General features: G+C 65.4%; 1 protein-coding gene across 2 annotated transcripts; it reads left to right on the top strand.

Moving 5' to 3' along the window:
- The first annotated feature begins 1539 nt into the window (after nucleotides 1-1539).
- On the top strand, nucleotides 1540-8971 carry DLX4 (distal-less homeobox 4). 2 transcript variants are annotated; one of them, XM_090044716.1, is made up of 4 exons: nucleotides 1540-2098; nucleotides 4909-5026; nucleotides 5833-6031; nucleotides 6817-8971. In XM_090044716.1, the coding sequence occupies exons 1-4, from the start codon at nucleotides 1729-1731 to the stop codon at nucleotides 7066-7068; spliced, it is 939 nt and encodes a 312-aa protein (XP_089900842.1). In that variant the 5' UTR covers nucleotides 1540-1728; the 3' UTR covers nucleotides 7069-8971. The 2 variants fall into 2 exon arrangements, with proteins under 2 accessions (XP_089900842.1, XP_089900841.1); XM_090044715.1 differs by lacking the exon at nucleotides 4909-5026 and having other exon boundaries at nucleotides 1548-2086; nucleotides 5838-6031.
- The last annotated feature ends 2316 nt before the right edge of the window (nucleotides 8972-11287 follow it).

The raw sequence follows: 11287 nt of genomic DNA on the forward strand, positions 1-11287 counted from the left end.
ACACCTTGTGGGGTTGGGCGCAGGGGGCAGCAGGTCGGGAGTGAGGGGCGCTGGGTCGGGACTGGTCATTGATGGCCACAAATGGGTCCTGGTCCGAAAAAGGTTGAGAGCCACTGTATTAGAGGACGTGATCGTGCCTCCAGTCCGTGCCATCGTTTCCAGAGGGGTGCCCGTCTGCAGGTCTGCGTTGGGGGGGCGTCCCTGATGCCCCGCTGCCCCGTGATAAGCGAGGCTGGTTTGCCCGGGGAAGGGATATCTCCCGGGATGCGGAGGGACGGGGCTGGAGGCGTCGGGGCAGCGCCCGGGGCCGCAGCCACGGGCGGCAGCGCTGCGGGAGCCCGGCAGCAGCTCCCCTCCGCCGTCTCTTCCCCGGGCAGGCACGTGCCCGGTGGTGGTGCCCGCCTGGCAGCGCGCCCTCAGGGTCCCGGGCGCGATGATGACGCAAAACGACCGATGCCCAGTTCTTGCTAAGACGTCACAACACCGCCCCCCGGGCTGTGTGAAGGGGCCTCCAGTGTCACCCCAGCGCGTCTCTAAATCCCTTTGGGAGCTCGGGAAACCTCCGTCCCAGCTGACGGCCTCAGCAATAACCCAGTCCTGTCCCCGCCACCCTTTGTGGGGCCCGGCCACACGTTCAAATGGAAGCGGGATAGAAACCAGGCACTGACGACCACTAGCTGCTCGGCTCTTTTCCTACCCGGCTCACCCTATGCTGTGCTAACTCCGCGCGTGTGTCCGCTCTAAATGCACTCGGGATTCACCAGTGAATGGGGTGACCTTTGCACTTGTAACCGGTCTTACCCAATATCAGTCACTTGCGGCAGGGGCTTTGGAGGTGTGACGTTGCGTGACGTCACGCCAGCTCCCTTTGCAGGGCTCCTTCTTGGTTAGAGCTGGTTGATCCCCGCCCACCGAGGTTTTCAGATTCAGTTTTAGACGCGGGGTGGGGGATTCCCCCGTGAATGTTAGTTTCTCTCCTAGCAGGTCCTAGAGAAGGGAGCCCCCGCTTCAGCTTCCCCGGCACGGGCCGGCGGCCCGCGGGGAGAGGGGCACTGGGTGCGCTGGGGCTTGTGCAGGGTGGTAGCTTCACAGGGCTGGAAGGGACCTCAGGAGGCATCTAGTCCATCCCCCTGCTCCCAGCAGGACCAGCCCCAGCTAGATCCTCCCAGCCAAGGCTTTGTCTACCCGCGTCTTAAAAACCTCCAAGGGGGAGGTGCCCCTTCCAGTGCTTCGCCACCCTCCCGGTGAGGCAGGTTTTCCTGGCCTCTAACCTAAGCTGCCCTCGACCCCACGGCTCGAGGGGCTGCGCTGGCACCTTGACACGGCGGCTCCCTGTCCTGCCATCTGCCCCCACTGCCAAGAGCCTCTCGCATCCTCTCCGTGCCCCCTGCAGGGGGCATCGAGTCCCCGCCGGCCCCTCTTCTCCGGGGCCGCTGCTCCGCACGAGGCGCCGCCGACCCGCACGGGGGTTGCCCCTGGGGCCGGCGACGTCACGGGGCGGGCGGGCCAATGGGGGCGGGCCCACGAGGAGGAGCAGGGGAACCCCCCGGCGCGCGGCGGGCGGGAGGTCGCGCCGCGCCGCGCAGACGAGCCGCGCGGCCTGGATGGGGACAGGGCGGGGGAGGGCGGGCGGCGCCGGGGGGGCTCCCGCGACCTGAGCTGGGCGCCGGCCCCGGCCATGCTCCCCCCGGCCGCCGCTGAGCCCGCTCGCCCCGCGCCCCGCGCCGCATGCCCCCGCGCTCCATGATGACTATGAGCTCCATGGCTGAGAGCCTGCTGGGGCCGGGGCCCTCCAAGTCCGCCTTCCTGGAGTTTGGGCACCCGCCGTCTCCCCACCACCAGCACCAGCAGCCGCAGCACTCCCCCGGCCTGGCCCCCGGCCACTACCCCCTCCAAGCCGGGCACCCCCAGCACGAGCCGGGGCCCTTCGCCTCCTACGGACGAGCCGTGGCGTACCCCTACCCCGGCGCGCCGGGCAGCGCCCACCACCACCCGCACCACGGCAGCCCCTACCTGCCCTACCAGCACCCCGGCGGGCAGCAGCACGCCAGCCCCCTGGGCCACGGCGGCCGGCTGGCAGACGCAGGTAAGCCTGGTCCGCGCCGCTGCCGGGGGATCGGGGCTGGGAGCCGCCTGGTTGTCGCACGAGCCCCTGCGGACCATTCAAGGGGGGAGGGCGGCGTGCATCCACCGGGGCTTCCCCTGGCCAAGGCCTTTCAAAGCGAAAAAAAAGTCCGTTATTTCCAACCCCCCGGAAAGGCAGCGCTTAAATACAAAATACGAATTCTGACACAAGCCAGATGTTCCCCCCGCCCCCAATAACAACACTAATAACAATAATAATAACCCGGCGCCTTGGAATTCCTTTAATAGGAAACGGCCTTATTTTGGCTTTCCATCCCTACAGACATGATTGTTAATCGCTCACTCCTCGCTGGGTGCATTTGCAATGCAAAAAAGGCCAACTCTGGAGAACGACAAACATCCCCCCCCCCACCTTCAAATTGCCTTTTCCAGCGCATCTCTGCCGTGCCGCCAGTGGCCCGCCTAGCAAAGGTCTCGGCGTGTGTCCTGAGACTCTGGAGTCGCAGGATCCTGTTATATTTTATTTTTGGGGGGTATTGTTTACTTTGGGCCGCGCTGACTTTTTTTCTGAAAGAAGGGGGAAAAAAATAAATTAAAAGACGCACAAGCTAAAAGAGCCGAAAAAGTCTCCTAGCCAGATTGGAAACACATGCAACTTTAACGCGAAACATCGCGGGTTTGTTCCTATGATTTGATTCGCGATCTGCAGCCGAGCCCACGGCCTCTGTATCAATAGGTACAAATATCCAGGTGCGGAGCAGGGGGGGGATGTCCTGGAAGGAGGTGTTCCCCCACCCCCGCTGCTGCGGGGGGTCATCCCCTTGTTGGCAGTAGACCGAGGGGGCCGCTGGTTGGAAACGGGCGAGGGCTGCACCCCAAAGGGGTGAGACCCCTCCTGAGGTTGACTTGCGGTGGGGGGGAGGGCGATCCAGCTGTAAAGTCCCGCAGGGTCAGGCTGGCACGGGGCACGTACCCGGGCCAGGCCTAGCTCTGCCATCCAAGGCGCTCGGGCCCCGCTGCTCCTTGGCACATCGCGGCTTGCAAAGCGCCCGTGCCTCCCCGTCGTTGCCAGCCCCCCGGCGGCCTCGGAGGGTGCCCTGCCACCCGCCGGGGTGCCCGTGGGGGGAGACTGCAGGTGGGCCGGTGGGCATGACCTGTCCAGGCCCCTGCGATGCCCGGGCTCGGGTGTCCGGACCCGCTGGGGTTTCCGTGCCAGGGCGGGGATGTGGATTCACCGGCTAATTACACACTGCAGCGCTGCAAATGCCAACATCTTAATTACGGGGAACACGCTCCGCCGAGGACTTAATAGAGTTGCCACCACTAACAGGCAGCTGCCGGGGCGCCGGGCCTGCCGGCTTGCTCCCGCTGTCCTCCTCCTCCTCCTTCCTCCCCAGGTAGCGCTTGCACGAGAAAGCAGCCCGCAACGAAACCTAGCTCGGAACCAGTCCTTTTTTCATAGAGGGAAAAACGCTCGATCGCTCTCGCCGTCCTCCCCTTTCCCCCTCTCCCTCCTTGTTATACAACAAAAAAATCCTCATTAAAATCACTGCAATTTTGGCCCCCGGAAAAATAAAACACGGCGCTAGCTGCTTGCAACGAAAGCCCGGCCCGCGTCGCAGCAGAGAGCCCGCGCGCCCTGGGGGACCCTGCTCCGGCCCCGCCGCCTCCAGCTGGTGCGGGCTCCGGGGGGGCGGCACGCGGCTGTCAGGCTCGGGCTCCCGCGGCACCCGGCCCGCGCCTGCGGAGCGCCCCGGGGTGCAGCGCGCACACCCCGGCGGGAACGAGTCCTCCCTCCCGGGGCTCCCGTTCATCCGCAGCGCCTGCTTTGCTCGGCCCGGCTCCGCCGCCTGCAAATGTTCAAATCCAATTAGAGCGGCCGTGCTAATTCTTTGCAGGGCTCCGCAGCCCGCTGCCGTGTCCCGCGGCTCCCGGTCGGGCCTGCGGGCCGGGGGACAACGGCACCACATGAGACTCCTGAATTGCGCGGAAGCAGAGACAACTGCTCCCTGCGAGCGGGGCTGCCCGCAGCCCCTGCTGCCTCTCCGGGGCTTTTTGACATAGAGCGTGCTCTAGATAATTATACTGGTCCAATTAATCCGATGCGTACATTAATATAATTAATACTGAGATAATAACATATAAATATATGTGTGCATGTATATCTATGTGTGTGTGTATATCATAGTATCATAGAAAAGTAAGGCTGGAAGGGACCTCAGGCGACCATCTAGTCCAACCGGGGACCGAACATGAGACCTTGGTGTTATTAACGCCACGCGTACGCCCGTGTGTATGTGTATTTATATATGTATATATACATATATATTATTTATATGTGTGTGTGTGTGTGTGAATATAACGTGCGTGAGTATGTGTATATATGTGTGTGTATATGTGTGTATATGCCTATATATTTATGCATGTGTATATCCATGTATATATATGTGTGTGTACATGTGTGTGTATATATATACATATGTATGTGTATATGTGTGTACGTACCATATATGTGTGTATATAGGTAGGCGTGCGTATGTATATATTTATGTGTATATGTGTATGTATATATGTATGCGTGTGTGTACATATATGTATATGTGTGTATATGTATGTTTGTACAAGTGCATATATGCGTGTATTTATGTGTGCATATATATTTGTGTGTGTATGTTTGCATATTTGTGTATATACGTGTATGTATGTGCATATGTGTATGTGTGTGTCGCTGCGTATATGTGTGTATGTTTGTGTTCGTGTGTATCTAGCTAGCTAGCTATCGTTTTATTGTATTGTATTGTATTGTATTGTATTTGCCAATGTCATCGCAGCCCTTCGCTGCTTCTGCTCATTTCTCTGTCCAAGTCGAAGTCGCTTCACCCCGCGGATCACTCCTAGAAAACCCTCCTCGCCTCCCACGTCGCACAGATCGCGCGTCCCGGGCAGCTCGGAGATTAGGAACAGATCAGCCCCCCACGCGGCTGGGGATGAATTATTACCTTGTCGCCTTCCCAAAAGCACAGAAGTAACTAGAAAAAGCCCCTCAGTATTTCCTCCCTCGAAAGCCCCTCAGTATTTCCTCCCTCGCAGTGGGGGAACAAAGGCTGGAGTTAAAGATCGAGAGAGAGAGAAAGATCCCCACGCGCGCGGCTACCTAGAAACACGCAGAGCTACAAAGGGATCGGGCTGTTTGTGGCCGCATCCTTGGGTGCAGGGTCCCCCGGGCCCGCGGGCTCAGGCAGTGGAAGGGGCCCGGGCGCTTGCGCTTCCCCGCCGAGTCGCGCCCGGGGCCGGGGCCGGGGCCGGGCGGTCGCTGCAGCTGGGAAGGGGCCGGGCTGGCTCGCGGGCCGCCGGGCGCCGGGGCCTGCCCGGGAAGTTCTTCCTTGGGGCTAACGGGGCAAAAAACCCGAGGCTTTTCAGCTCGGCCTGAGCCGGGGGTGCGCGCCCCTGCGGGTCTCGCCGGGGGGAAATGGGAGGCAGCAGCCAGAGGCCCCGCAGCAGCGGGGGGAGTGCGGGCGCGGGCCCGGCTGTAGCCCCGCTCCAGCGGTCTCGGCTCCTCCGGGGGGTCGGAGAGGAGACGGGGACGTGTGTGGGGCGCTCCCACGAGGGAGAGGGCTCCGCGCCGTGGGGCCGGGCCGAGCCGTGGGCAAGGCTAAGCTGCAGCCGGGCTCCGGGCGGGGGCATGGCGGGGCTGCCCGTGCGGGGAGGGGGAGCTGCGGCCCCGCGCCCCTCACCCGGTCCTGTCCCCGCAGAGCACGAGAAGGCGGCGGTGATCGAGAACGGCGAGATCCGCCTCAACGGCAAAGGCAAGAAGATCCGCAAGCCCCGCACCATCTACTCCAGCCTGCAGCTCCAGGCGCTCAACCAGCGCTTCCAGCAGACGCAGTACCTGGCCCTGCCCGAGCGAGCCGAGCTGGCCGCGCAGCTGGGCCTCACGCAGACCCAGGTAGGCCCGGGCCCGGGATCCAGGGGCAGCAAGGCGCGGGGGCCCGGCCTGCCCCCCACGAGTCCGGGTTCACTCCGCCTTTGCGCAGAGCGGGGCTTGCCCTTGGCCCGGCTCCCCTGCAGGGAATCCCGGGGCGGCCTGGGCGTTCCCCAGCCCTGCTCTCGGTGTAAACGGAGCGAATTCGGATTCACACCGGAGTGCGGCCTCACTCGGTCCCTCCCGTGCGGCTCCACCTGCTTCCCCTGCTTCACCCCCCAGCGCCAATTCAGATTCACTCCGCAGCCAGCTGGCTCGCAACCCAAGCCAAAGGGTCCGCGTGCCTTTCCTGCTTGTCTTGCCCCACAGCTGGCCGCTACACCGGGTCAGCTCCGGAGTGAATTCGGATTCCCCGCAATTTTTACAGGCGATCGCTCACATTTTACAGCTGAACGGGGCTGAAAGTGTAGACCCACCCCCAGAGGATGCGGGTGGGGATGTGGGGCGGGGGGCTCTTCGCTGGCTGGGAGTGACTCCCATCCTCCCCGGCATCCAGCCTCAGCTTTCCTCCGCCCCAGGCGTTTTGATCCGGGCCGGGGACTTCGCCACGCGTTCAGGCTGGGGTCGAGGCCGCGGAGCCCGGGCTAGGGGCAGTCCCGGGCCGGGGGTGGCAGCCGGAGCGAGGGGGGGGGGAGGGTGCCCCTCAGCTTCGTGGCCGATCCCTGGGCACAGTGGGGGAGCCAATGCAGCCCTGCCCCCCACCCCCGGGACCCTCTCCCCCTGACCCCGCTGTGCTGTGCCCCCCCCAGGTGAAGATCTGGTTCCAGAACAAGCGCTCCAAGTACAAGAAGATCATGAAGCAGGGCTCCAGCGTGCAGGAGGGCGAGCACATGCACGGCTCCTCGTTGTCCCCCTGCTCCCCCGGCCTGCCCCCGCTCTGGGACGTCTCCATGGCGGGCAAAGGCGGCCCCCCGCTCCCGCCCGGCGGCTACATCAACAGCTTCGGCCCGTGGTACCAGCCGCACCCGCAGGACGCGCTGCCCAGGCCGCCCATGATGTGACAGCCCCGGCCGCGCCGCACGGACCCGAGCCGCGGAGCCGCCGGCCCTGACGGCAGCGGGCAGGGAGAGGAGGGACGCTCCCCTGGCCGGGCCCCCTGGACCTCCCTAGGCGCCGGGACCGAGAAGGAAGGGGGCACCCCCGCGCCGGAGGGAGCCGCGGCTTCGCCTCCCATCCCCGCCGGGCATGGAAGGACCAGGGGGCTGGATCCCCAGCTGGTGGACGGCCCAGGGAGCCAGGACCGCTTACACCTGCCAGAGGGGTGTAAGGACACCCCCGCCACACACACAAGATACAAAGAGCACAGACACACAGATGCGGAGACACACACACACACGCAGATGTTCACACACACGGAGGCACTAAAGGCACAGACACACACCCATGCGAAGACAGGCAGGCAGGTGGACAGACACGAGGCAGACAGTGGTTCGCAGCTGGGCAAAGGGTGCGGCGGTGCCAGCCCGCGGGGCGGGGCGGACACGAGCAGCCCGAGGGTCTCCAGCAGTAGCCCCCGAGTCAAAGCCGCTGGGCGCTGCGGCCCTTGCGGAGCTCCTGGTGCGGGGAGCGTCGCTCTCCCGGGTCCCTGCTGTCACCAACCGAGTGACAGCCCCGACCTGGCAGCTCCGAGGGTGCCCGGGGTGCCTGGAGGCCGCCCAGCCGGAGTCGCTGCTCCGAGGCTTTGCTTTTTGTTTTTTCTAGGAGCTCTCTGCGATATTACACCCCCCCCCCCCACCCCGTGCAGGGAGCTCCTCCGCGAGCCCCGCGCCGCCCTGTAGCTGGGGGCCCCCACGGGCGCGGCTCTGTCCCGTGGCTCCAGCCCCGCTCCGTGCAGGTGGGTCCCGCTTCCCCCGCACCCATCGCGGCTGTGCCTGTGCGTGTGCGCGCGCGTGTGCATATGCGTGTGTTTGTGTGTGTGCGCACGCGCGTGTCTGTACTGGGGTGTGCATATATGTGTGCGCGCGCGTGTGTCTGTGCACGTGTATATGTGTCTGCCCTGGTGTGTGTGTGTATGTGTGTGTATGTGTGTCTGTACATCCGCGTGCGTGTACCTGTACTGGGGTGTGCGTATATGTGTGTGATTGTGGATCTGTACATGCATGTGTGTGCGTCTGTATGGGTGGGTGTGTGTATGGCTATACTGGGGTGTGCGTATGTCTGTGTATCTGCGTGTGCACGTGTCTTTGGGCCTACTGGCGTGTGCGTGCGTGTGTGGCTGTAGTGGGGTGTGCGTCTGTGTGTCTGCATGTGTGCGTGTGCACGGGTGTGCGCGCCTGTTTTGGGGTGTGCGCGAATGTGTGTGCGTGCGTGTGTGTTTATGCGTGTGAAGTGCTTTGATACCGGGATTATGTTTACAGGGAGTGATCTGAAAGAGCACGAGGAATGTATCCCCCCCGGTCGTTTTGAAGGCATGTTTCCCTCCCCCACGGAAAGGCAGAGGGCGGCTCCTTCCCGCCGCCAAGCCCCGGGCATTTCTTTCGGGGAGAACTGGCGATCAGCCTGACCCCCCCCCCCCGCCCCAGGCACGGACCCCCCGGGCTCCCCTCGCCAGGCCGCGGCTGCCCCTGCCCCTGCCAGCCTTATTTATGAAGAGCGCCGCTCCGCCCGGCCGGGGGTACAGCCGTACAGTGCACAGCCTCCCTTCCCTCTTCTTTTTTACGCGTCTTTTATACCAGACCCGCTCCGATGCCGCTTGTGTTCTCGTGAAGGAAGATCGCACCCCCTAGGAGGTGCCAGGCGGCGGGGGTCCTCTACGCGGGGCTGCAAAATAAGTGTCTCAATTTTTGTTTAACCAAAAGGAGCATTGCACGGAGCCCGGCCCGGCGCCGCGCGTGGAGCTAAGGGCTGCGGTTTGGGGTTGGGGTTTTTTTTAGTATCATCATTAAAAAGCAAACAACGAGTGGTTTCCAATCAGCGGCTGCAGCGTCTTGCTTCTTGCGCCGAGCCGGGCGCGATCCCACGATGGCTCCGCACGTGCGGGCCGGGCCGCGCCACGCCGCTCCGCGCCCGCGATCGGCCCCCTCCCTCCGCGCCCCTCCCCGCAGCTCTGGTGCGCGGGGCAACCTGCAGCGGGCTCCGGCCCCTGCCGGGGGGTCGTTCCCAGGGAAAACAATGGGAGCAAATTGCATTTGCATTTCGTGCAATTAGAAGCGGCTCTAATGGGCTGATTAGGGAGATCGCCAGCTGGGGGTGACGGTGGCAGGTAAAGCCCGGGAAGACTCCCCGCTCCCGCCCCCAGTGAAGCGGGGGGTCCCCCCTGCAAAGCGAAATAACACGGTGGAGGGGCGTGTGTCCGCGCAGCCCGGAGCAGCCCAGTCCGCGCCGTGAGGGGTGCAGGTGCGCCGGAGGATTTCAGGGACGGCAGCAAGTGGGAGTCTGGCTCTCCTCGGGGTACGTGGGCGGCAATCCGGAGTGGCTCCGGATCCACCCCACCCCCTCCACCGTCCTGGCAAGGCTTGGCCCCGGGAGAGGGTCTTGCGGGGAGTGAGGTGAGGGGGCACAGGGCCCGGGCAGGTGAGATCCGCCTGCCCGGCCCCTGGCCGCACCGCGGGGGCCCACGCGCTCCCGGCCCGCCCTTCCCCGCAGCCCAGCCGGGGCACCCCCGGGGGAGGGGCGGGGGCCGCCAGCTGTCCCTGATCCGGGGTCCCGCTCCCTTCACAATGCAGGGGCCTCTCCGCAGCGGCTCTGCTGTGTAATTAGCTCCCATTAAACCTCGCCCTGGTTGTTACCCCCTCCCCACCCACCCCGCCCCGATCAGCCTCCCCGAATAGCCCGGGCTCCGCTCCGCACCCTTTCCGTTCCCCGCGTGTCATCGCGCCCGGCTCCGGCTCCCCCGGGGCCCGCACATCGGGGCCGCCAGCTGGGCCTGCCCGTTTGTCCGCCGCTGCTTCGGTTTAAGTCCCCCTGCCCGTCCTGCGCAGTCCGCGCTCTCGCCCTGGGCAGTTTCACCCCGGGCAGTTTCACGCCGCCCCCCCGGGCAGGGGCAGGCCCCCCGGCTCGTTGCTTTCCCGCCGGACGGCTGCGTGCGGTGCAGCAGAGCCGCCTGCCAGGCGGCCGGGCCCGGCTCTCCTCGGAGCGAGCCGGGCGGCCCCGCGGGGCGCTCGGCGGTGCCTCCGCAGCGCGGCCGAGACGCCCCGGCGGCCGCGCAGCCCCTGCAAGCGGCGTCGCGGCGACCCCCGGCGACACGCCCGGCTCTACCGCCGCGGGCCGCGCCTGGCGCCGGAGCCTCCCGGCGGCTGCCCTCGGACCCGGCCGCGGCGCGGCCCGCGCAGCCGGTCTGCGCTTCGGCGAGGAGCGATGCGGGCCGGACTGCCCGTGCTGGGGTCGGCAGGGACCCCCTCGGCAGACTGATGCGGGCTGGGGCGCACATGGACACCAGTTCCTAGGAGCGGGGCACTGGCAGGGCAGGGGGCCTCCGCCGGGAAACTGCCCAGGGGGCTCCGGGCCGGGCGGCCGGCAGAGATGGCGCGGGGCGGCGGGAGGGACGAGCAAAAACTAAAACTAAAAAAAAAATATCCCGGCCGCGTTGCTGGTGCCCCCGCTGCCGGGGGACAGGCTGGAGGCAGCACCTGTTGAGTGACAGGGGAGCAGCGGGGGAGGATCCACCCCTGCGCCGCTCTTTATTTGCATCCCGCCGCCTGCGCGAGGAGCGGGCCGGGCCCGGGGCCACGCGAGCTCCCCGGGGCCTGGGGGCAGCGAGATCCACGGCGACCAAAGGAGCCCGGGAGCGGGCAGGGCCCGGCCCCAGCCCGGGGAGCAAGACTCTTTGCTTCTGCCGGTCTGGGGGCCGCGGGGCCGCCCCCCCGCGCAGCTGCACAAGCAAACCTCGCTGCTATTTTAAGCCCCGCGAATGCCCCTCAGAGACGGAGCAGCAATTATAGCAATTTGGGACCCGGGCTGCTGAAGAAAGGCTCCCCCCCACCCCCCCGCATGCTTCAATGGGGGTAATTACAAGCAATTTGCAGCCGTTGAAAGCGTCTCGGTTAATAAGGGGGGGGGCGGGGTTGGCATCCGCACCGAGGGGCAGATGCTGCCCCGGCGGGATCCGCGCTGGGAGCCGGCTCGGGAAATTGCTTGCAGGTGGGGGGCGGGGGAGCCCTATGGGGAGGGTCGCGATGGCGGGTGGGGGGGAGACCCCGATCCTGCCTCGGCCGCTCGCCCCCCCCCTCCCGCGGGCGTCTCCCGGGCCGCACGCGGGGAGTGGGCACGGGGCATCAGGCC

The sequence above is a fragment of the Crocodylus siamensis genome, chromosome 4 (genome assembly GCF_052110815.1).
Source record: "Crocodylus siamensis isolate JL-2025a chromosome 4, ASM5211081v1, whole genome shotgun sequence".
Classification (NCBI taxonomy): Eukaryota; Metazoa; Chordata; order Crocodylia; family Crocodylidae; genus Crocodylus; species Crocodylus siamensis.